This window comes from Misgurnus anguillicaudatus, chromosome 24 (genome assembly GCF_027580225.2).
Source record: "Misgurnus anguillicaudatus chromosome 24, ASM2758022v2, whole genome shotgun sequence".
NCBI classification, from domain to species: domain Eukaryota; kingdom Metazoa; phylum Chordata; class Actinopteri; order Cypriniformes; family Cobitidae; genus Misgurnus; species Misgurnus anguillicaudatus.
The window spans coordinates 29517936-29544594 of record NC_073360.2 but is presented as its reverse complement, the minus strand read 5'-3'; the positions used below and the strand labels follow the sequence as shown (position 1 = coordinate 29544594).

At 39.6% G+C, this 26659-nt stretch overlaps 1 protein-coding gene across 1 annotated transcript; it reads right to left on the bottom strand.

The window, feature by feature from the left end:
• Positions 1-8054: 8054 nt before the first annotated feature.
• LOC129438331 (interferon-induced very large GTPase 1-like) lies at positions 8055-12977 on the bottom strand. The gene has a single exon (XM_073862774.1). It carries the CDS (start codon positions 12920-12922, stop codon positions 8996-8998), a length of 3927 nt encoding a protein of 1308 aa, XP_073718875.1. The 5' UTR covers positions 12923-12977; the 3' UTR covers positions 8055-8995.
• Positions 12978-26659: the final 13682 nt, after the last annotated feature.

Here is a 26659-nt window from a genome sequence, read left to right as displayed (position 1 = left end):
TCTAGGCGTTTGTGAATTACTCGGCTGCAAGAAATGACTCGGTGAAATTGTAACGCGCGCGCTGCACAGCCTGCATCGTCTATTGTGAGTGACGAGTTTGAAATAACGGAAAGAAATTTTCAGCGATAACGATTGAATGAACCGTCCGAACGAACCGATTCGTTCATTTGAATCGGATTTAAGCCACTCCCCTTTAACGCTTTTCTCCCTTGTCCAGGCATGTTCCTTTCAAGATTTTAAGAAACTGTAAAAGGATTTAATTTTGCATACAGTTATTGTGTGTTAAATCCACTTAGTAGGAAGTCAAAATAACCTCAGGTCAATTCAATTATGTAAATTGTATTTATATTTGGCAGCCACTTGAAATACAGTGCATTGTAACGTTATATATTATTCTATTTTTTTCCGATTTTCCCCTCGAATCGATCCCGTGATCTTTGCGTTGCTAACGCAATTGAACTACATAAGTATTAAAACAGCATAGTGTATCAAAATAGTATTATATTTAATCGTATGTATTATTTTTATTTTGATGAAAAAGTTGTTCTTCTGCATTTACAGTATCGTCTTGGAAAAGAAAGCAAATTATGTGGGCGCTCGAACATGTCAAGACAAACATTGTCCAGAGAGCAAAAGAGAAAACAAAGCTCAACAACTGAAAAAGAGCTTGAGCTCTGAATAGAGCTGGGAATTGCTGACAGTGCAGACTGACCATCAGACATGTGGACGGGTGCCAGACCCCGCAGGATTTTCACCCATGGGATCATGGAGGCGGTCCACGGGGTACCGTGCTACTAAAAACATTCTTCTGATCTCAGACTGATGTCGAAGAGTTCAGATGAAATGAATGCCGCCCAACATAAACTTGTTCACGCTGTGACACAATGTTATTAAATTGCACAAATATCTTTGAGGTTTTTGCCTAAGGTCCTTGTAAGTTGAAGAATTTCGTCGTTTTGTGTCTTAAGCATTTTTGAAGCTTGAGAGACCGAGCATACATAGTCAGCGAATTCAGTGGTGATCCTTCAACCCTAAACCCATAAGCCAAGTAAATCCACACGGCTCGTTTTTGAAAAAAAAAAACACACTGACAAATTTTCTTTTTTCTTCCCTGTCACCGGAGTTCAATTTCACCCGGCAACAACATGATGTCATCAGAAGAGTGTAAAAGTAGCCAATGGGAGCGCTGACTGATCAGCCGCGAGGTCAAAAAATGCTGTTTCCTAGCAAATGCTAAAATGGTGCTGGTGTGAACTTCCTGAGAAAATCTTTTATGTAACACACTTAGGGAATTATGTCGGTGAATTTTACACACATTTTACAACCTCAACACACAGCTTCTTGACAGATCTCCCTTCTGTATTAATTCCCAAATCTGGGATATGCAGACCTGTTGCTTAGAACAAATGTTTGCATACAAAAAAAGTTTAATACTCTTTGTTTGACCCACACACACACACACAAGCATTTCTCATATAATTTCTTCCTTTATGCATTTCTTTGAGATAAGTAGTTAGGGCATTTGTTCAGTCATAAGTGACTTATGCAAAATTAGAAGATTATATCATTAAAATAAACATCATGATTATTATGATGATATAATGACAGATTTTAGTCACATGAAAAAATATAGGTTGATATTCTGTAAAAATAAACATCATTAAATCTTTGCACAGTAAATAAATGTTGCACTCATTTTTTGCACATTGCAATAAAATAAATTCTCATTTATTTTGTGTGCATGTATGTGGTACTTAGTTTAAACGGGATATAATCCTAAAAACAGGACTGCCACCCATTTCCTCCTATTCTGTGAAGGACTCTTTAGGAAGCCAACATTGTGTATTTTTGTGTGTTCTAGCAAAGGCTGTTTTGCTGCCAAATGACATGCAATGATTCTCACTTCGGATTAAATTCATCTTCAAGCACAGCTTCATCAAGTTATGAATGTATGTGAGAGACACTCTTTTGCTATTATATTTGCCACTGAAATTATTAGTTATTCATCAGATTCATCTGACTCAGTGTCTGTTTTATCAGTTGAAAGATCTAATGTACCTTCCTATAGTACTGTATGTAATCTATAGATCATTAGACAGTGGTTAAGCCTGTCAAACCAGCATTTCATCTTATATAGATGCAGGTTCGTATACAACCTAAAGATTGATTGATTGAAACGGTTAAATGCTAATTTAATCAAATTAAACACCTACCAAATAAAACGGTTTGTGTAACTAGTGTGCCTTTTTAGTAATCTTTGATGTATTGATGAATGTTACTGGGCATCAATCACCATTTCTGATTGCCTGTTAAGAATTAGCAAAACATTTAAAGCGTGCATTCACTTCCCTAATTTTTTGTAATGTTAAAGGTCACTTGTGATAACACTTCCAAACACATTGATCCTAGAGTCTGTCCTAAATTCCATGTATAGGGCTGCACTGTATGAGATCTTTCCAGCGTAGGATACAAGTACGCGTAATGTTTACTGTGCAGATCCTAATCCTAATGCTTAGAGTAAATAATTTACATAATTTATCATTTGAATGCTTTAAACATGTCATGGGATTAGGAATAATGTGAATGATGCAATTGGGTAAGGAATTTAAAAACAAGCAGGGAAAAACACATTTCAGACTGGAGAAAACTTCCTGGAAATCTGGTTTCCATGAACCATATAGAAATGGAGGGGGGCTGGAGGTGAGACAGAGTTTTGTGGTCACTGAATATAACCAAGGGCAGTAAATTGTTCCAGCATAAACCACTAGTACATAAACTTTGGTATGCAAATATCATAAAATAGCAAATGTATGACTATATTAAGAGAACAAGCAATAGAGAAGAGAGAAAGAGGGTTTGAATGTTCCTATCTAGGAAAACAGGCAAGAATGTTTAAGTCCCTGCATGTGATTTTAGATTAGGAAAAAGACTTTGCAAACCTCCACTTGTGTTTTTTCCCCCTCAAACTATCCTGCAATTCACTCAGATATGTGTGAGAGATAGAGGGGGGTAAATGGGCTTGTGCTGGGGTATAGAAGTAAACAGAGGAACTGAGCATGTGCATGTGGAGGTATGTATGTATGTTTGTTTGTGTGTGTGTGTGTGTGTGTGTGTGTGTGTGTGTGTGTGTGTGTGTGTGTGTGTGTGTGTGTGTGTGTGTGTGTGTGTGTGTGTGTGTGTGTGTGTGTGTGTGTACAGCAGTATAGAGGCCAACATATAGCCTCAGACTGTGTATTTTCAGTTGGTTTTCTGAAGCTGAGTTGTTTGGATAAGTGGGGGAAAGTTCACATCTTAAAGACTCCTTTCAGTGCCATCATGCACTGCCGGAAAACCAAAACATGGTGGTTATACATTTGAATATACTTTTTTGTATTAATGTTTAAATATGTTGGACATTATTATGGGCTTTATACTTTTTCCCATGATAATTAAAGACTTAAATTCAGTCATAGCTGTCTTGATATTACTGCAATCTGCCTGCTGGTGACCTCTGGTGGGGAAATTCTGCTGGAAACCAAGTCACTCAAATACAATCTAGTAACTGGGAGATACAGTGTTCAGTTTTGTATTCAATGCCCTCTGCTGGCCTACCATTGGTCCTAATGAATAATTTTAAGGGTTTTTGTGAATTCTTACATTTACATTCTTATGACATGCACTGTGTAGTCCTGTGTTTTTTATGCACAAAGTAGAAATCCCACAATAGATTTTGTTCTTTAGTGTGTGTGAGCCTCAACATATTTAATCCGACTGTCTTTAAATTGCTTTGGAAAAAATGTCATAACACTCTAAAAATGGCTGGGTTATTTTTGACCCATAATGGGTAAATATTGGACAGAACACATGCTGGGTTAAAAATTAGCCTGTGCTGGGTTAAAATGACCCAATGTTGGGTTGTTGTTATGCAATCATGGGGTATAATAACCCAGCAGTTGCTGTAGTCCAGGGTATACGCAGGTATATGGCGTATACCCTACTTAGCCCCTAAGCTCTGGAATGATTTACCAAATAATGTTCGAGTATCAGACACAGTCGATCAATTAAAATCTACACTTAAGACATTCTTCTTTAACAAAGCATTCACATAAAATGTCAAGTAAATGTACTTATTCCGCAATAGTTAGTTCATCTACATCAGTGGTTCCCAAACTGGGGTGCGTGCACCCCTAGTGGTGCGCAGACTGACCACCGGGGGTGCGCGAGAGAATGTTTGTAATGGCGGGGGGAAAGATTGGCTCTTTATTATTTTTACTTATTTAACTGTGGTAAACTTCACATGGGAAAGTTTTATTAAGAAATAAAATTTCACATTACAAGCTATAAATTACTTCTGATTTAATTTCATTTTACAAGCACATCTGTGTCACAATAGCCCCGCCCTCTTCATATTAGGCGCTAACTGATAATTAATTCATTTATTTTTTCACTTACTACATTCATCAAAATGGACACCTGGTTAAAAACGGGCACTTTACAGAAATCAAGGGACAGGAATGAGCCATCTACATCGGCCTCTTCCAACCACGGTGCTGAATATATAGAAAAACCCGATCAAAGACACTCGGATGATAATGAACGGAGTGAAGAGGCGGGAACAGAAAAACCTAACAGAGATGTACTGGTCAAGAGAACAAAGCACTCACATAAATCATCTGGGTAATATACTTATGCCGCAGTAGTTAGCCTGTCTGGAACCGAGCTGACTTAAACCACAATACTGTATGACATTTGCATTACATGTGAACAGCCCCTACGCTAATAGGATTCTGTTTCTCTCTCCCTGTCTCGTCTTCGACCCCGAGGACAACGAGACAAACAGACCCAGTTCCTGCTGCTGTGAAGGTTATCACACCACTGATCTACTGACCGTCCTTCAACGAGATGCCCAGCCGATGCCTGTGACCACCGGCGGAACCAGTTTAATTCGCTTACCCGTTAACATACCCCGATAGTATCTCTCTCAGGGGTTTTTCTCCTCCTAGGAGTTTTCCCCCTGGACTAGCGAGGAGGGTTTTTCTCCTATTTTTTTCAATCCCTGGAGAGTCTGCCACCTTTGGCTTAACTAACTACTTTACTGTATACGTTACATCATTACTACGCTCGCTTTTCTATGCTTTTCCTACATCTATGAATGTAAAGGTGCTTTGAAAAAATTACCAATTGTGAAAAGCGCTATATAAATAAAATTGAATTGAATTGAATCCCCACTTCTTTTTTCAGTCAGATTTGCGAATACGCACTTCTAAACGAGGCTGAATCTAGCTTCTTATTCGCTGCTTCTTATTGACGCTTTTCGTTCCACCTTAAAAGACGCGAAGCTTCCGTGTTAGCCTTTCTTTTTCACGCACAGCTTAGGGACCGTACGCGCATTATCTCTTATTCGTGCTGTTTTTGAGTGATTATGTTTATTTTGTTACTGTGAGAGTAATATACATTTGAAAATAAAACATTGATTTAGTGCAGGGTATATGCAGGTATACGGCATATTTCCACTTCTCTTGTAGCTTATCCAATCACATGATGTGAATAAACGCAAATATACCCTAAAACACTCAGTAAAATAAGTTACTTATGTGAAAAGGAGGACCGAGGAACCGGATTCCTTTGAAATATGATTCGCCTAAACGCCATTGGGCTAGCTGCGGTCAACCTGACAATGCCAAACGCAATTGGATTGGAGAACTGTCAATCACTACTTACCTGGTTCACTGCCTGCCATCATTAAAGGACAAGTTCAGTATTTTACACTTAAAGCCCTGTTTTCAGATTGTTTATGAAATAGAATGGTTTTGACTGAAATTTCGACATATGCGGCTGCCCCGAGAATTTTCGTGTGTTTGTGTTTCACCTCCCACCTCCGGGTGTACAGGTGCACTGGAACAACTCTTCCTAAAATGCATTAAACTTTCATTTACAAAGACGTGAAACTCACCGAGTGGTCAGGGGTGTTCATTGATATGCGTTATTCTCGGGGCAGCCGTATATGTCGAAATTTCAATCAAAACCGTTCTATTTCACCATAAATAATCTGAAAACAGGGCTTTAAGTGTATATAGCGAACTTGTCCTTTAATAGGAAACATGAAGCTAACAACATTTTTTTCAGATTTACAAACAGCATCGCAATGCTACATTCACGTTTTAGCTAGCAGTTCAATCTAATGATAGTAATCAACATCAGTGTTGTTAGCCAGCAGCTCAGCTAACGATCGCCAAGCGCCCTCGTCCGCTCCATCCGCCTCCCACACCCCAAGTCAGAGAGGATGCCTACAGAAATGCAGCCTGTCCCGCTACAGTTTCCAATGAAGACGTCAACCAAAGTGAGCAATTTTAAAAACAGGAACTTGTAAATTATGTTAATAACTTATCGCAGGGCTCGAAATTACAATTTGCCCGGCCATCGCTGTATGTCAAAACTGCACTGACAATGAATCTGTTTAAAATCATTAAATCAGTTATTTGTTATGTCATATTTAGATAAGTGTTGCACTACCCAACTAGAGTCCTTGACATTAGGTGGAAGGTTCCTTGACAAAAATATATAAGCATCAATTTAGAAACCCTGCATTGGGTTAATCGTGTCATGTTGTAAAGTGTACAGATTAAATACTGTTATTTTTATGAAAATATTGAGGCTTTAAGCTACTTACAGTGCATAGCTATACAGTATTGTAAAGTTTGCTTCCCTCATCTTTCATGTTTTAGGGATATAGTATTAATATATATATTTTATGAATGTATTAGGCCTACCTGTAATATTTGCAAAATGTCCCCCTAAATAATGTTGGCATACTCTGGCCTACACTAACTGTTGCAAAACAGGTGTTCCAAAAGATAGTTTACAAGGGAAACTACTAGACCAGATATGTGCAAGGTGAGAGAATAGTTGTCTAATTTTGATGTGTGAACAAACTAAAAAAGTATACTCACAATTCATAATAAGTTGTCTATTCCTATAGTCTGTGAGCCAGTAGACCCATTTTCTGTAAAATCTGCACCTCTTTGTGGCTTTTATTTCATAATGATCCTTATCCTAAGAAGTCAAGCATCAAAAATTAAGTGACAATGTGAAAATACTACTAGCCCATTTTATGGTGATCTACTTGCAAGCCTCTTTACATGCTGTTTATAACAAAAGGTGTTTATCTATTGCTGGAACGCATTAGAAAAATTGAGGGCAAAATTAAGAGTATACCCCCTTCTCCAGGCACCACTACACCACTGGTTAAAATAATTTTTAACCCAACACGTGTTCTGTCCAATATTTATGGGTCAAAAATAACCCAGACATTTTTAGAGTGAAGGGTGGTTTCCCGGACAAGGATTAGCTTAAAGGGACATTCCTCTTTTTTAAAAATTACTAATTTTCCAGCTCCCCTCGAGTTAAACATTTGATTTACCGTTTTGGAATCCATTCAGCTGATCTCCGGGTCTGCTATCACTTTTAGCATAGCTTAGCACAATCCATTGAATCTGATTAGACCATTAGCATTGCGCAAAAAATAATCAAAGAATTTGGATATTTTTCCTATTTAAAACGTGACTCTTCTGTAGTTACATCGTGTGCTAAGACCGACAGAAAATGAAAGGTTGTGATTTTCTAGGCAGATATATGGCTAGGAACTATACTCTCGCTCTGGTGTAATAATCAAGGAACTTTGCAGCTGTAACATGGCTGCAGGAGGCGCAATGATATTACGCAGCAGCCGAAAATAATCCCCTTAACTTTCAATGGCAGGGGACTATTTTCGGGCAGTGCGTAATATCCCTTTGCCTGCTGCACCCAGTTGTTTTCAGTTTGGACAGCTCTTACATTTATTTTAGTCTAGGACTAGTCTAATCCCTGTAAACCGCCCCAGAATGTTTTTCTTTTTGCTCACTGTATGTTGTAGTTACTTTCACAGAGAGTTTCACCACCAGTTCATTTTGAGGCCTTTAAAGCCAGAACAGTTACTTAAACCTGCAGCTCAGCACATCAAAAAAAAAAAACTGTGACAAACAGATTTCCTTATACACAGTCACAGAGCATTGGTGTACCTGATCTTAAAGTATTTTATTTGTTACATACATATAGTAAACTGCCTATCTGCATATATCCATTACAACAGTATGATAAAAGACAATACAAGTAAATAGTTTGAGTTAACCAAGTAATATATTGTTATTTGTATGTATACAATTAGTAAACACATTTTTAATGTATCATTAAATAGTAAAATAGGAAGGTAGTGAAAGGTTTTATGAACAGAGAACACCACCAGTATAACAGTATAATTTTCATAATTTTTTTAGAAAAATTTGATTTTTTGCAAAACCAAAACTCTTGCTCTTGGAATTCAGACCAGTCACCAGTGTGTCTTTATTTCTGAAAAACATTAAAGCCACGTACAGCTTAACTGCTTTGTCTGAAAGCTGTACATTTGAAACTTTGTAAATTTTTAAAGCCCTTCTCATATTATTGCCTCATTTTTGTAAGTTGCTTTGAACAAATTTAAAGCACTGTTTGCCGTTTTCTTACTAAAAGACTTACCAATCCATAATCTAAAACCTAAAAGAATGAATAAAAGTACTACTAAGCTATAAATATATTGATGTGACATATAAATTAAGAATATTGACGTTACATATACATATCATAAACAATAATTAAAACTTGATTTAATTTTCCATAAGTCTCTTAATTCCATTTTATAAACATGTGTAAATTACTGCAATTTAGCCATTAGTTAAAAAAATCATGTTGATGTTGAGTGTGGTGAAAATTCCCTCTAAATTCCCCTTTAATATATTTTGGTGGACCAACATATCAAGTTGGACAGCATCACACCCACTAATATTAATAATGATGTGCGATTAATTTGATTAAAGTGTTTAAATTTAAAGCATAAATAAAATAAGTTAATTAAAATGTAATAAAATACAGAGTATAACATAATTCAAACTGAGCATTTACATTGGGGGGGGGGGCTTTAGCTGCTTCATTGGCTTATTTATATTTAAAAGTATTTATCCAAACTTTCAAGAGCATCTTGTTTTGTGATTTGTCTCCATTGATATGGAATCCTACCAGAACCCCGGAATGTTTTTCTGTAGTGTCTTTCCAGACATTTCTGGAATCTGCACACAAACCACTTCCAGTAGGGCAGCTCAGAGAAGTCAGGGGTGATGCTCCACTCTGCATACTTGCCTCCCGCTGTTCTGTATTCTCTACAGAGAACTTCGTCATCTGAGTCATCTGAGTCGTATAAGTTGTATGAGTTGTATGAGTTATTTGGAACAAAACTTCTATCACTTGCTACTGAAGATGTGCAGATATCGATAGATAGGTTTCGTGTTCCTCTGTAAAACCAATCAATCAGTCCATTAACACGATGGAAAGGAACACTGTGGTCTCCATCATGGTTTTCTATAGTGTTAGTGCAGATGGCTCCACAGAATGGACACTGAACCCAACAGCACTGACAGAAGTGATCAATCAGAATCTCATCTGGTCTGTCCTTACAGTCCAGATATACTGGAAATGTTGTTGTGTTGCATTTACTGCTAATGTCAAACATTATAGAGGGTAGTTCTTCTCTTATTACATCTTCTAGTAGTTCGAAATCATCAACATCATCATGACTCACTCCACTGAAGTCCTTCACAGAGAATATCAAATCATCTGACAGCTTCTGTGTGAAGAACGTCAACCACAAATCAACATCTCCATTGTTCACTTGAACATGCTCAGTAGATTCATGTGCTGCTGCCATGATCTTCTTCTGCAGGGATTCAATGTTCTCTTTCATCTTGGGCTGAACACTGAAACTGAAGTAATCACTGATGTACTGACTGACTTCACCTCTAATAAAACACTTGAAGTGATTTCTGGGATCATTCATATATTTTAGGTATTTACGAAATGTTTCCTCTAGTGCCAATTCCTTTAGGATGTGCTTCTCCAGATTTGTTCTGTTTCCATTAAGTGATGGACAGTTTGATCGCATTTCATCAGCTAAATCTCTAGCAGTGTGTTTGTAGACATTCTGTTTCATCGGTTCTCTTAGCTTCTGACAGATGATCTCTCCAAAAATAGCGGCTGATGTTGCTCCTTGACAGTATTTTTGGAAAATACTGTAATATTCTTCTCTCTTCTTCTCAACGTACAATACAGGATCATTGGCTTCTCTGAACATCTTGTGTTGTTCAGTTAATTTCTTGTTTGCATACTCAAATAAATAAAATACCAAATCCACAAAGAATTTATCGTTGAACACATACTTCACTAGGCCTTCCTCGTATTGTGTTATTCTTGCTTTGATGTAATCTATAACTTGTTGAATGTAGCTGATGTTGTAGCCCAGCTTTGACACATTAAATGACATGATCATCTTATCTGTTTGCTCAGAAATATCGTTTATTAGGTTTGTTATTTGGGTTTCATCCTCCTCAGACAAAGTGAGACCAATTGTCTCTTGGACTGCTCTGACGGCATTTTTTAGACGTCCTGTAATTCCACTGGATTTTTTAAACCGAACATAAGGTGCAGAACTCGGCTCCAAGAAAATATCTGTGATGTCCTTCCAGGTGTTTATATGAGCAATTTTATAGGTGCCACTGAGGAGCTTTTTCACATCTCTCAGTATGTTAATGTCTTTAATTGGAGGACTGTCTGTGGTAATCTTTTTAACAGATTTTCCCCAGAACAGATCAAACTCTTTCTTAAGAGTTTCTTCATCATTCGTTTTGTCTTTGTGTTTTAAAGCCAGTTCTTTGCTCTTTTCTAAAAGTGTATTTTCATAATGTGTCCTTTGAGCGTCAATCCTTTTCTTCAGGTCACGTTGCTGAATAATCTCATTTAATTTCCTTTTTGTTTTTCTCGTAATGCCCTCCCGAAGCTCTTTGACTTTTATTTCAAAAGACTCCTTCCACTGAATCAGTATGAGTTTATCCGTGTCGTTCTCAAAGAAATCCGACATAGATTTTTTCACCTCTTCACTTTTTCCTTTTAGTTCTCTTTTGAAATCGTCTTCCTTAATCTCATCAGTTGCTCCATTTTCTATTTGGTTATGCAGTTTGTTTTCAATTTCCAGCACAGCATTGCGAAGAGTCCAGGTCCACTTGCTGTATTCTGTCTCCAGTCTCCTGTATGCTGCAATTTCTAAAGAATTTCTGAAGCTAAATACAAATTGCTCACTGAGTAAAGCCTCCCACAGATCTTGAATACGATCTTTCAGTTGACTCAACATTATGCCACCTGATTTTGAGGCTTGTGTAAGTATGGCTTCCTTTAGTTCTTGAACATTCTCACAGTAGTTTGGGTTTGGTGGTGCCATGGGTGGGCTGCCCTCCCAGAGCTGAGCAAAATACTTCACATCAGTACGTACATCAAATGCAATGACATCACTGAAACATTCTGCATCACAGGCTTCATCTTTAGCAGCGAGTTTCGCCATCTCATCCAGTGTCTCCTGCAGGCGTCTCCTTCCCTCCATGTTTTTCTCTCCAGCTATGACGTCTGAAACGTTCTGATGCACAAACATACAGCTGGGATTCAATCTGACCTTCTTCATCCTCAGAAAGGCTTGAACAACAATCTGAAGAATGTCCTGCATTTCAGAGGGGTTTTCCCCAAAGATGTTAATCAAAGTCAGATTACCAAGACCCACAACAAATGTGGCCAATTCATTGTCATGATGTCTTGTAGACCTTCCAGTGAGTTCTAAAGCCCGAAGACCCTCAGTATCAACAACCAGAATATAATCAATCTTCAGCTGTTCCTTCATCTCCTCTGATACTCTGACCAGCTGCATAAAAGCTCCTCTGGTGCACCTGCCAGCACTGACTGCAAACTGAAGTCCAAACATGGCATTGAGCATGGTGGATTTCCCAGAGCTCTGAATCCCTAAAACGGACATCACAAAGACTCTCTGGTCTTCCAGTTTGTGGATGAGTTCACCTAGAACAGCAGTAACCCAGATCAGAGGAACATGAGCAGCATCTCCATCCATCAGCTCCAGTGGAAATCCAGAAATCATCATCTCAGCTGCAAAACTCGGGAGAGAAGACAAATCAAACTCCAGACCTGCTTTGACTGTCTTCACAGATGAACATGATTCATAGATCTGACCGATCTCTCTGAAGATGTGCTCCAAGCCAAATGTTGCAGCTTGAAGTTCTTCAGAAATTTTCTCAAGCTCAGTTTGTACTTCATTGACATTATCAGGTTTTTCGTTGGTCTCTTTGAGCTTTAAGACCATTGACCACTTTTCATCATATTTGTGATGTAGTTTAGAAAGATCTTCTGAGGTATACTGATCCAGGAGGATTCTGAGCCATTTGAGAAAAAACATCCTAAATGCAGAATCGGAGTTCATTTGTTTTATAAAGAACTTTATAAACTCACTCATATTAGATTCATGTTGCTCTTCACGAATCTTCATCATTTCTGTCTTTTTAGTGCTTATGTCTATTTCTAGTTCCTCCCCTTGAGGTTGATGAAGTTCTTTGTTCTTCTGACACCACAGATGCCACAGTTTTCCCTGACAGGGCAGAAATGATTCTTTGATTTCTGTCAGATCTTTATTCTCCAGTAAACTTATCATCTGCTGTGCTGCTTCTTTTCCTATCCTGCAGTCTTCGTCATCTTCCTCATCTACTCTGATGTCTGAGCATTTGGAGAAATCTTCAAGTCTGAACAAGGAAGCTGATTCTGAAGATGACAGACAACTGCTTATTGCTCTTCTGAGTTCTACGGATACATCCGACTGGTTTCTGTTTTTCAAACCAATTTTATATATTCCTTTCTTCTGCTTTGCAGCAGATTCATCATCAGTTAGAAGACAAATAAGTGGCTTTTTGTCTTTGTACAGCTCTTGTATCTTTATTGCGTTTTTGTCATTCTTGTAAAGTTGTGGTAAAATAACAACATTGACTGAAGACATTTTAGTCAGGATCTGCAGCTGTTTCTCATTGGTTCCTGCATCACCATGCAGATTACAGAAGTCTGTGGTTCCTGCCTTTAGGGTAAAGTTTGTCAAATAGCTGCTTTATTTTTTTAGTCTTTTCCTGTTGTTGTTGATCTGGTTGAGATGTTGTTCCTTTAAAATCCATGTTTGCTCCCTGTTAAGTAAACAATACAATTGTGAGATCCTACACAGGATTTTTAAAGAGTCACAACAGGATTATGTTAAAACAACAACAGGATTATGTTAAAACACTTTCGGGCGGTTTCCTGGACAGGGATTATACTAGTCCTAGACTAAAATAAAGTAATGTTTTTAGTAAGGCATGTTTGTTAAAACTAGTTATATTTCCTAATTAAACCAAGGCCTAGTCCTGGCTTAAGCTAATCCCTGTCCGGGAAACCACCCCATTAAATATTATAACAGATAAAGGTAAAGCATTCAATTCACTTGGTCACTGCTTTACACTTGACACACTGGTCCCACATTAAAGATATACCTAAAAGAAAAAGACAGCAGCTCTTTGTATACATGCACAGTTCTTGTCTCTTTTCAAAGCAATTAAAAATGCATTATTAAAAAGCCAGAAAAACTCTTATTAGTACAGAAACAGACTTAAATAGTATTTAAATAGTAAAAAGTGATTTTATTTGCTATTTAACACATTATGTGTCATTTTTATTGTCATTTTGTGGTAATGTTGTGTTCAAACAAACAAAAGAGACAACACAAGTTGTGTTAAAAGTGACACAAAATGTGTTGTCGTCTTTTAACGATAGGGTATATCGCAGCCACCACACTTGGCAGAAGTTACGTCCTGCTCTTTATGTTGATGTCACTCCCCTCAGATGCCTTCATCCGAGGGCAAAGCTGCATGATTCAGACCTGTTAACTTCACTGCATTTTTAAGTGGGCACCACACCTCACCGGTGTTTCGTCAACTAGCCCACGACACCTCCATGGGGCTTGACAGCAGAACCAGCGTCCTGGAACTGCTACCTCGGGCATTAAGGACTTCACCACTCAGCTTTGCCCCTCATCTCCTCTGCCAGCCTGGTTTAGCCACTGCTTGCTTCTCTTTAACCACAATCATCTGGATGCTGTCTCTGCCTGCTTTGATAAATTATTCATCAGATTCTTGCGGGTTGCTCCCTAACCCCTAGCATCCCCAATGTTCTCCAAAGTGACTGTCCTGGGAACCCCCTGCAACCCACCTCCACTGGTAGTTTGCAGGCTCTCCAACCCTTCTGAAGCTCTCAGAGATGAGGGACTGGTACTTCCCTAGCTTGCGTTCATGTGCCTTCTCGATCCTCCCCTCCCAGGGTACCGTCAGCTCTATTAGGGCCACCTGCTTTGTTGCTTGAGCCCCTTCACAAGATGGCTGCCACACCCGAGCCCCTTCACATGATGGCTGCCATACTCAAGCCCCTTCACAAGATGGCTGCCATACCTGAGCCCCTTCACAAGACGGCTAACACACCAGAGCCACTTCACAAGAAAACTGCCACACCCAAGCAACTTCACAAGATGGCTCCCACGACACCCGAGCCACTTCACAAGATGGCTGCCTCACCCACCTCACCAGTTCATGCTAGGACCCAACGGTTGATGTCTAGTGTAGCAGATATTCCATTAGTGTCAGTATGGACAGCTGGTGTTCCTACTCCTGTTCCTAGAATGGCCATTCCAGAAACAATTACACTAGCTAGACCAGGACGAGGTTCCAGGTTGCCTTCTCTAATGGCGCTTTTCCATTGCATAGTACCCCACGGTTTGGTTTAGTTTGGGTCGGGTCAGCTTACTTTTGGGAGCTTTTCCATGAGGTGCAGTACGTGGTACCCAATACTTTTTTTCGTACCACCTCGGTTGGGGTTCCAAGCGACCCGAGCTGATACCAAACGTGACGTGAAAACACTGTAGATCACTGATTGGTCTGAAAGAAACGTCACTAACAGCGTCATCTTGTAAATTAGCTTTACCTGTGCTAGGTTAGCTTGCGCTGTCTTGAGCAAACATGTAGTCATCTGTGCTCTGCTATAAGTTCCCAAACTCCCTTTTAGCAATGAAAAACATCCACATGTTGAGAATCAGGGACACCTTAACAGTTTTTTCCAGACTTGCTGTTTGTGGCGGAACATTCGTGACGAGCACGTCAGCATTATATGCTTAAATGCACCTTCAGTGAGGCTCAGCGGAGCGCCGTCGGCTGACGCCGCGGGTGTTTGAACAGAAACTGTCATGTGATACAGAGGTAGTGATAAACACGATGTGCAAACATCTATTTGTTGTGGACAATTTTAATTTTGTGGCGGACTGAGAAATAAATAAATGTATGGGAATGTACAATGACGCTCTCCTCTCACTTGTATGATGTTACAGCTGTAGGCAGCGCAACTATAACGACACACCTAAAATCCCTCCCAATGCGATGGAAAAGCTAACCACGCCAAAGTGAGGTCAGCTGACCCGACCCAAACTAAACCGTGGGGTACTATGCAATGGAAAAGCGCCGTAAGAAGTTTTCCAGGATGGCCACCGCCATGCCTGCACCTGTTTTCGAAATAGCCCCCATCATACCCGCACCTGTTCTTAGGAGGGCCATCATCATGCCTGTACTTGTTTTCAAAAGAGCCATCGTCAGGTCTACACCAGTTTTCAGGATGGCTGCTGCCATACCTGCACCTGTTCTCCAGATGGCCGTTCCCATACCTGCACCTATTCCCCATAAAGCTGTTGCCATGGCTGCACCTGTTCTCAGGATGGCATCGGAGGTATGTCCTTTGAACTCTGTGTTATCTGTATTTGCCATGCCTCTGTGGTGTGTGTGGTCTGCTCTCTGCTCTTTTGTTCCACAAGAGGTCTCTCAAACCCATGAACCTGGCTAGAGCGCTAAGATACGCTAATCTTGCCCTTTTGGATGTACTGAGAAGCAGACTAAAAACTAGAGGTGATCGAGCCTTCAGTGTAGCTGCTCCTAACTTGTGGAACAACTTGCCAGTCCATATCAGAACTTGCAAAACTCTGGAATCCTTTAAATCATTGTTTAAAACTCATTACTTTTCTTTGGCATTTTCTTCGAGTTAGGCTTGTTAATTTTCTGGTAATTTTATCCCGTTTTATGTTTATTGTGTATGTTTTATTGTTGTAAATGTATGAGTAGTAATTTGTTGTTTTTTAAACCTGTGAAGCACCTTGTCAACCATGGTTGTTTTAAGTGTGCTATATAACTAAACTAAACTAAACTAAACTAAACTAAACTAAACTAAACTAAACTAAACTAAACTAAACTAAACTAAACTAAACTAAACTAAACTAAACTTGATTCTCCTGCAATTGCTGTCACGGCAGAAAGGTCTGGACCTGAGTCTCCTGCACTTCCTGTTTTGACTGAAAGGTCAGCTAACAAAATTGCTCCTAAGCTCCATAGACTCTCTGCCCTTGCCAAAATGGCCGTTCCTGAGCCACCTAGACTCTGTGTCCCCCCCAAAATGGCTGACCCTAAGCTCCCTGAACTCTCTGCCTGGCCCAAGATGGCCAGTCCCGAACACTATGAACTTTCTGCCCTGTCCAAAATGGCCGCCCCTGAGCTCCCTGAACTCTCTGCCTGGTCCAAGATGGCCGATTTTGAACTCTCTGCCCTGTCTAACTTGGTCCAGAGGGCCTTTTCTCCTCTCTCCCTCTGCCTAGGTTTCTGTTGCCACGGGTACCACCGTGGGTCCACCCTGGCCTCCCGCTCTGCCAGCTCCACCCTGTCCTCCCGCTCTGCCGGCTCCGCCCTGGCTTCCACATCCTTGGCCACTACACGGTTCTGGCCCACCTGCCCTCCCCCAGATCCACCTCCGTTCTTCCACCCACCTGAACTCTGGTCTCATGGAGTGTCTGGAAGCCACTCCTTTGGGGGGGTACTGTCAAAGTTAGTAAACTGTGTTCTGTGTGTGGTGTTTAGTGTCTTCACCTGGGAGTAGCTAATTTACTCTGATTAGCTCTCGCAGCTGTAGACCATTTAGTAATCATCACCACCTGTATTTAACAGCCTGTCTCTCAATGTGTCTTTGTCAGATCCTGTCCACAGTGTTCCTTTTTGCTCCTTGGATCTCTACCATCCAGTTGTTCTGTTCCTGTTTGTGGATTATGTGTCTCTTTCTCTGCCTGGTCCCCATCTTTCTCTGGACTCTTCACTCATTTATACCACCCAATAAACATTGTTAACCCATTTGCTTCCTCTCAATTATTCAATAACAGATAGGTTGAGCATCTCCTTCACACTTGCTTTGTCATTTAGATCAGCTCTGTACCACTTCCCTAAGCTCTTTACCGGCTTCTCTGTGACTGCTGGGATGTTATCTTCACCAATCTTAAACCAGAAGCGGTCCTGTACACGGCTCAGCATAAGGACCAAGCTTCACGATTTCAAGGGTTTGAACTCCATCTTAGCTGCTGTGGTGAGCTTTACCAATTCTTCTAAGATCCATCTGCCCTCCGGGACTGATCTTGCTGTCATTGTCAAGTCATCCATAAATGCCCTGACTGGGACGTGTTGGACTCCACTCCACAGCACAGCTCCCCATCTGTTGCTTCACTGACTTGACGAGGAGGTTCATCGCAGCTGTGAACAAGATCCAAGAGATGGTACATCCAGCACGATTCCGACCTCCAATCTCTTCAAGTTGGTGGTGAAGTCACCAGAGGTGAAGTGCATCTTGAAGTGCCGAAGTAGTTCCAGGGGAGCAGCTGTACCTTCTGGGGGACATAATGGCTTTAAGTGTCTGTGCGTGACCAACTTGTGCAGCACTGTGCCATAAGCATTTGTTAGGTCGAGCCACAGGACTGCTAGATCTCCCTGGTTCCTCTTAGCATCCTCGATGATTTTGGAGATGACACTGTTGTGCTCGATTCAACCAGGGACTCCTGGTACTCCACCTTTCTGTATAGAGGTGTCAATATACTTGTTGTTAATCAAGAACTGAGTCAGCCTCTTCGCCAAGATTCCGAAGAACACCTTCCCCTCCACATTCAACAATAAAATTGTGTGGAAGTCTTTCAAGCTGGAAGAGTCATCCTGCTTGTGGATGAAGCAACTCTCAGCAATAAGAAAACTGTTGGGTGAATGGTTCTTCTTCCACACTAACTTAAAGCCGCTCTATGCATTTACGACGTTTTTGTCAAACAGCGACCCCTAGAGTCGCTGGAAAATACTTGCAACTGTCGTAATTTCCCACTCTAGTACTCCGAAGATAATAACTAGGTAATGTTTCACAATTTCATACAAATATTAGGCTACTGCATAGTCTACTAAACTACAGATGATGGTAATAGGATAATAAGAAGTTTATTCCAAGTGTAGAGTGCATATAATAATAAAGTACCGCATTTGCTAGCTTATAACGTTTTAACATGATTGCAGCTAAATCACAAGTAAACATTACAAAATGCCATGACAAAGTTAATTGTGTACGTTGCATTATTTCATAACGTTGTTCGTAGGGATGCTCCGATCAGGATTTTTGCAGCCGATACCGATCACCGATTTGTAATCTTCGTGATCGGCCGATATCGATGCGATACCGATTTTTTTAAAGCTGATATGCAAGCTCTTTGATGACTGTAACTGTTACAATCTTTCTAAATAAAATAATACCACGGATGTTGCCTTTGTTATATTACTTGCAGTAATTAGGTATATTATTGTTTTAATAGAGACTCAAATAAATAAGCACAACAAATATTTATTCTGCAAAGAGAAATTTAATATGGCTTTAAAAAGGCTTATGTCTCCTAAAAGTACTGAAAATAAAACACTTCATAGACTTTACTGTATTAATTAAATATTCACGCATTCGTATGAAGTATAAAAATTCTTTAGTCAAGAGCAGAGAGTGATTTTATTGAGAGATGAATTAGGTTACTGTAGCTTTAAGACGTGAGAGAGAGAGAGAGAGAGATTGAGAGATTGCTCTGTTCACGTGCACTGATGACAGGCTGCTGTGTGTGTGGGCGGCGGCTGAACGCAGACAAGCAGCTGTGAGGAAAATAAAAGTTTAAACGCTCAAAACTTTAAGACGCATGCAAAATAAAACTTTTGGCATGAGGATGCAATTGTCCGTGATAGATATGTGTTGTATACGCTGTTTGATGGGGATGTGAAGACGCCTCGCGCTGTTTACCGGAGCGCGTCCTCCGGTAAATACGCATATCTCTGTAAAGGCAAAGAGAGACATACAAATCTGCACGCTGCACATGAGCAACAGGTTGTAAAAATGCTCGCGCTACGTAAAAAATGTCTTTTATTGCCGCCGCATTTAGGATCCTTTTGATGACAAAAGTAAACAGAAAGATCGGTTTATGAGATCTGCAGATTTAGCGAGCACCGATCGAGTCATTTAATGCCATTATCGGCCGATACCGATCGGCGGCCGATCGATCGGAGCATCCCTAGTTGTTCGTTATAATGTCACTATACATGATTATTGCTATTTATCATAATAGTTTGCAAATTGTGCATGTTTACACTATTTACAACCTCTAGGCTTATTTATGTACTGATAATTATGTGAGATATTGACAACTGTTGTCATGATAATCGCATGACATACTACAAGCAAACGCAACAACATACAACATAGACCGCAAACAAGTTTACAAATGAGAGATTTACTCACTAAGTTAGTCCATCAACAAGATCGCCAGATCAGCATCCCATCCAGTGCTCTCTTTTACCTCACGCCAACGAGTAAAAGCCTGACCGAGTGGAACTCTTGTCTGGTTCCTAATGCGGTCAGATTCACTTTTCCTTTTCCTACTCTCTTCCGAACGTGCTTTCTTAACTTTTAAATCGTTTAGCCTCACGTCTCAAATTCACGCGTGCAGTTGTTGTTATAGGCTTGATCGACTTCATGCAGCGCTGCAAGATCCGACAGCCAGATGACGTCAAAGTACCGTCTCGGATCATTCTCGTGGTACTTTGACGTCATCCGGCGGTCGGTTCTTGCAGCGCCACACGAAGTCGAACAAGCCTAACGTGTGTGACCATAGATATATGATGTCTATGTGTGTGACGTTGTTGCCGTAAAGCAAGTCGTGATTCTCGCGAGATTTGTCAGGGGCGGTTCTCTCAAGATTGTGAGACGGAAGTGAGACTACATTAACCACAATGCAACGCGTTCATTGAGAAAACTCTTGCTGCGTCCGAAAACTCAAGGCAGTGACTCGTTGCCTCGCTGCCTCATGAGGAAATGACTTCGGAGGCATGAAGGTAGCTCAGAGAAAGACTTTCGGACACACTTCTAAGGCAGCGTGTTTGAAATTTAAACAGAGAGCGCCTTTGTGATAACTAATCACATATTTGAAAACTACAATACTAATTTCTCGCTAGAAATGCAATTAAAAGGTGTAAAAAGTTAAAATATACCTTTATTTACACTAAATTGGTGGTCCAGTCGCGTCCTTGGCCGCCATTTTATTTTTTCGAACTCGATCGGACTCGACCAATCACATTCTTAATGTACGTCCACGCATAGGTATCTCAGGAGACAGGAAGTAAACCAAACATTGAATTCGGACATGCCTTGATGCCTTGCTGCCTTGGAAAGCTGCCTCAGAGTTTTCGGACGCAGCCTCTGATAAGGGGAAAGGAAGCCTGTGACGACACAATCGTACTAAACCTCGACAGGTGTGTGCATAAGAGTTTGGTGAGGAGTTTATGAATGAAACAGCGTGAAGGGTGAACCAAAGAAAGTTTTTTACGACGTTACAGAAGTTACAGATATATGTAAAGGCTTCGAGGACATTCAGAACAGGATCCCGCTGGCTGCACTGCTAAGAGTTTTGGAACACGCTTGTTTATCACACAGCAGTGTTTAGCGGTGCTGAAAAAGCTGACGTGATTATTGCCGCGATGCTGCAGAAAAGAAAGCAGACCAACAGATTGCGGTGGTACTGAGATGTGCATGCACACACGCGAACACAAACACTGATGTTACTCTATGATCCCTATGAACAATTAATTGTGCAAACAGTCTAAAAAGGAACTCTTTAATATGCTTTATTTCATGAGATGTTGAGATATTGTGTGTTATTATGTGATATAGGAATTATGATATTTGTTTTGATAGTATGACTAAAATGAAAATATTTGATTTATATATATTTGGTATCTGAAAATATTTTGAATGTTTTTGTTCGTGAGATTATTATGATTTCATTTGTGGTGTATTTGGAATGAACTTATGTTTACTTTTGATTGAAGAGCAGAATTTGAAAACTGCCACTAGCACTAGAGGTCCAAGTCGAAATGACTAGTTGAATAAAAGACTCTGGACTACTGAATGACAATTCTGTGCGGTTTAATTTAAAAACACTAAGCAGTAACGTCACAATTGCATTGGTAGTTTTGCTAGCGGCGTCCTCCCCGAGCTTCAACAGGAGGATGATTCGCCCTACTATGACTTTGTTTACCACTGAAATAACTTTGAAGCTGTTATATTAAGGTAAAATAACTGTATAGTGTGTCTTTAAGTAGCCTTTCAAAGAGGTCTCCTCAGTCCCTCGCAGTTCTTGTAATCTCTGTATGGAATTCCATTTGGCCCTGGTGCAGATCTTCGCCGGGCCTTTCAGGATGAAGTCATTGACTTCCTGCCATCTGAGCTCTCTGTCATTGAAGTAGATAGTCTGCACTTTTGGGCTGCCCAGCTTTCCTTCTAGGTCAAGTTCTTACTCTCGCCTTGGGTCACTGTGCATTTTTTTGGAGGTGCTCTTTTACCTCCTCCTTCATGGCCTTTAGCACTCCTGATCTTTTAACTCCAAGGAACTCTCACAAGTACTTCAAAAGGTTTTTTGTTAACTTGACGCTCTGTTTTCCCCTTCTCCTTCTATACCTTCGGTGGCACTCCGCTTGGCGCAAGGTTTTTATGCACTTCCTCACGTTATCTCGCATCTCTTCAAGGGCAGATTTTTCCTCTTCAGAAGCCTACTGAAAAGCCACCCTCTGTCTTCTCAAGTCACCTCTGAGTTTTGTGATTTCCCTTGAGCGCCTGTTCTCTCCAGCATGCTGCGGGCATTTGGTCTGCCTCTGCTCCATCCCAAAGCACTCTACTCCCATGTTCCAGATCATAGTGGACATTGCCTTCATCTTCCTGCCAATGTCACCAGCGAGGACAGACTTCAGGATTGGTTTATTTCCCTGTCAAAAGACTCCCATTCTTTCATTGTTGCTGCTGTTGGCCACCACACTAGCTTTCTCTTTTCCTCTCCCTCAATGGCCCGAACTTGCTGACCTATTTCCTGGCTGGCTTGCTTCCCTTGATATAGCTGGTCATCTGATACATTGTTGATACTTGAGGGAATATTGACAAACCATGGTATCCACAATCTCCAGGCACACAACAAAGGAATGCCTGGAGATTATGGGTACAATGGTCAGACACCTGTCCCTGCCTCTCCTCTGACTCAGGTTGCCCTGTGTGTTGCACACTACTGTGTCATAAACAGTCCACCCTACTCCTAATCTTCAAACCCCTCTCACCTTTACAGACCTTTCCACACCTACAGACTCTAGTTATTCCGTTATTCTGAACAGTTGTCCTTTGGTCATCATCCGTGGTCATAACAGTTATCTGTCCTGTAGGTCACTCATCTTCCTCCGCTCTTGCACGACCTTGGGGCTATCTTACAATAAACTTTTCCATCAGCCAATCAGATCGCCTTATGCAAATAACCTAGGGAGAGCCAGCCAATTACGTTTATGGAAGAACGGAGCATGTGTAGCGGCCACTGTGATTGGCTGTTGGCCACACTTCAGACAAGCCTTCCGTTAAGCTTTATAACGCTTACGCCCCGTGTGAATGCGCCGTCAGGGCACTCATCTCCGCTGCCATCGGCAACAGTATGGAGAGGTGCGGGTGCAGCAGCCTGTTCACTGCGTGGCGTTGCTGGGTCTTCCTCCTCTTCAGATGTTTCATTTTGATTTTTAGTTGGAAAAAAAACATTGTACGCTTTTGCAAACTTTCAGTATTTGATTTCTTTTATTTTATTTCGTTTTTGAGCACCGCTTGGATACGAACGCTTCATGATTGATTTTTTCTATAATTAAACCATTAAATGAGATACTCACTTGTGGCCACTAGGGGGCCCCCAAAGCTTGAGAGGCCCCACGCAATTGCGTGGTTTGCGTGGTGGGTAAACACGCCACTGATTATGACTTGCTTATCCGCAATGACATTTACGTTAGATGTCGTAATAAAGGAAACACGTTGAAACGATTTTGTGAACTAGACAAAAAGATCCTGCCGTTTCTCCAAAATTCAAAGCAGCCAAAGCTCAAATATTATGCGAGACATCGTTCTCACACAAGAATGCAATTAAAACGAGTAACAGTAAGTCGCCCATGGCTCACAGCCCAGCACCTGCACCGCTGTATGCATATCATGCTGACAAACATACACTTGCTTTCACTGCTCTTGCGAAATCTAAAAACATATTCTGTCTTATTAGAAGGTAGCCTAATGTTTGCCAGTTATTAAGATGGTTGCAGTTTAAATAGGGCTACTGAAATAATTAGCTTTGACAAAAAACAGCATAAAACAATGTTATGTTCCATATTATAAACTTTTTTTTATGTGCACTGAAGTAAGTAAATGAGTTAAATTCTCAATGAGTGTGATATGGCTCTTATTTACCTAGAATAAAGCTTACTTGTGCATCTTACAATGCACTTATGTTGTTGAATGCAGTTTCAAAATACATGTTTGTAGAAAAAGCCTAATGTACAATGCACTGATTTAGTTTTTATGCAGTTTCAAAGTATAACATTAGTATGTTTAAATGTAGGAAAATTTAGTCATCATCACTGTTATATCTCCGGCCCCTCATTTGAGATGCTTTTCATAAACTGGCCCCCATGACAAACTAATTGAATAGCCCTGCACTAGACTGACTACTCCCACTCTTGTTGCCAATCACCTGCTGCCAGCAGAGCAAGGTTTTTTAGTTTTTTGTTGATAACAACCAACAGTAGCTGTGGCCTTTGTTTGTATGCTTACCAACATCTTCAGTTTGCGTAGCAATAGTAATGGCTTTTGTCACGACATCAGTCTCCAACAACAAACATTCTAGACTGGTTTTCTCCACTAATTGGTCACATACAGTATTAGATGTGAACTTGCATGTGCATTCAGCAACAACATTCCTTGATGAAATACTAATTATTTTATTATTTTATTATTAAGCCTCAATCACCCCCTCAGTTGTTTGTCCTTGATTTTTATAAAGTGTAGAATAATCTCTGACTTTCTGTCTCCAGGCAATAAAGAGTGGAACTGGACATTAGCAACAAGTAATTTTCAAACATTTACATTTTAAAACTATTTTCAATGTTGAAGAATTCTCATTCTTAAGTTTATCAATTTGTCAAGTTTTAGTCTATATAAGCATAATGAGTCAGATGTTCCTCCTGAGTATTTAACAGCAGAACAAACAAACAGTCTCACATGGTAACCCGTGCACACAATAACTAATTTTACACCACCAGTATGTTTGTCCAGTTTTCAGTAGAAATGTCTAAAAATTCAGAGCCTAAAAAAATCTGTAGTTTTTAATAAACATTAACAATTGATGTTTGTTTCTTCTTCATTAGTGATTTTGTGTATATTTGTTTACAAAGCTAGATAATGTGTAAATAGTGTCAGTGCCATTGTTTACTTGATTTATGTATTTATTTGGATTAATAATAAGTAGTGTTTAATAGAATCTGTAATCACAACTTTCAATTGACAATATAATAAATTAATAAATGCAATAGAGTCAAACCTGAGAGTGACTCTGGATTCCAAACTTAAGGTCCTTTGCTTGTTTTTTTATTTATTTTTTCAGAAGGTAAACGTAGTCGCTTCTCTGTATTCTGTATGGTCTGCTACTGCATGTGGTTTCTCTCAAATTCGTAGCTCTGTCAATAAAAAAGAATCTGTTGTTGATAGCCTTATAACAAAGGCCGTTCCCAGGAAGTCACCTGACATTTAGGAAACTGAAACTGGAGTCTGAAGTTGATTTTTGTGTTTAATTTCTGCAGAATGAAATGCACGGTCTGTGTCACGTTTCCACTTTACTTTCCAGAACTTCGAGACTTCATTCCCCATAATTCCCCAACAAACTCCCAAACTGTCTGATCAGCATCCCTCAGAAAAAAAGAACCTCTTCGCGAAATAATGTGTTGAATTCTCACTATAAAAAATCTTTATTATTTTAATTCTCCTTCTTCCTGCAAGTATGGTTTCTAGTTATTGCTGAAACTTTAAAAAAGCGTCTTGTATTAGTCCCTCAATGAATTGCTTCATTGTTTTCCTCACTTTTGTAAGTCTCTTTAGAAAAAGAGTCGGCTAATGCGTAAATGTAAATGGAATATGCAAAACGTTTTGCCTCACCTGCTGAGATTTGCTTTCTCCTTAGAGTGAATTTAAATCAAAGGACTGCTGCACCTCACCTTAAATGTCGTCAAGATTTACCACGCGCAACCCAAAGAAAATGTTGTGTTAAAACTTTTAATTAACACAGCCTATGTTTTTTTCTTTTGGGGAATCTTATTACAATCCTACATTGTATCACTCATCATTTTGTATGCTTTTTTCCCACAGTATACAGAAACAGTTTTCAGAATTTTTCCACACAAAAATGCTCTAAGGTCTGTTAATGCTGCTGCAGAAATTGATGTTGTTTCCCCCCATTTGCTTGACCGCTCAAATTTCTTTGGGTGAGTAAAAAATCTATTATTAGATACCAAACACTAAATAAAAGGGCAGTTTACTTAGGCTCGGGAAAAGGTTGGCTATAAATGCCCTGTTAGGCTACAAGTCAAATAAATTGTACAAACGTATATGGGCATGTATGAAACTGTATATTGTTCTATGACCCAACCTTTTTTTCACTAGATCCGCACTAAACAGCATAATTGCCATTTTGAATTTTGTGTTTCTTCTAGGGGTGTGATTTCAACAAACTTGGGCAACGTTTTGCTTAGAGACATTATTTTGAATGATGTTACCATAGCAAACTGTAACAATAAAGGGAAACATATGAAGTGTTTTAAATGTGTGATTTATGTGATTTATATCAATCTGTATGTTTTGTCAAGGGGCTGATTAGGCTATTTAAGTTACTTTTAAACAGTCCAATGATTTGTCTACTTACTTAAATACACCGTGTATGTTTTCTGAGAGCCACCATGGCATCATGCTTGAGCCCAGCAAAGCTTGGAGCCAGATTTAATTGTAGCGCTCCCCTTACGAAACAAAAATATATAGCAGTATATTGGAAAATATCATGTAATATATTAGGCAACATATTCCCATATATGGGATTTAACATTTATATTTTTCCAATATATTGAAATATATGCATAAAACATACATGTATAGATGATACAAAATATATTGCAATCAAGAACAAAAAGGGCACTATATTTTTTACATGTAATAGTTTGTCTTTATGCTGTGATATATTGCAATATATGCATAGACCATACATGTATAGATGATACAAAATATATTGCATTCAAGAACAAAAAGGGCACTATATTTTTTACATGTAATAGTTTGTCCTTATATGCTTAAATATATTGCAATATGCATAGACCATATATATATATATATATATATATATATATATATATATATATATATATATATATATATATATATATATATATATATATATATATATATATATATA

Excerpts from the sequence above, each read along its gene's own strand:
- LOC129438331 (XM_073862774.1), bottom strand. The coding sequence starts at position 12,922 with ATGTCTTCAGTCAATGTTGTTATTTTACCACAACTTTACAAGAATGAC.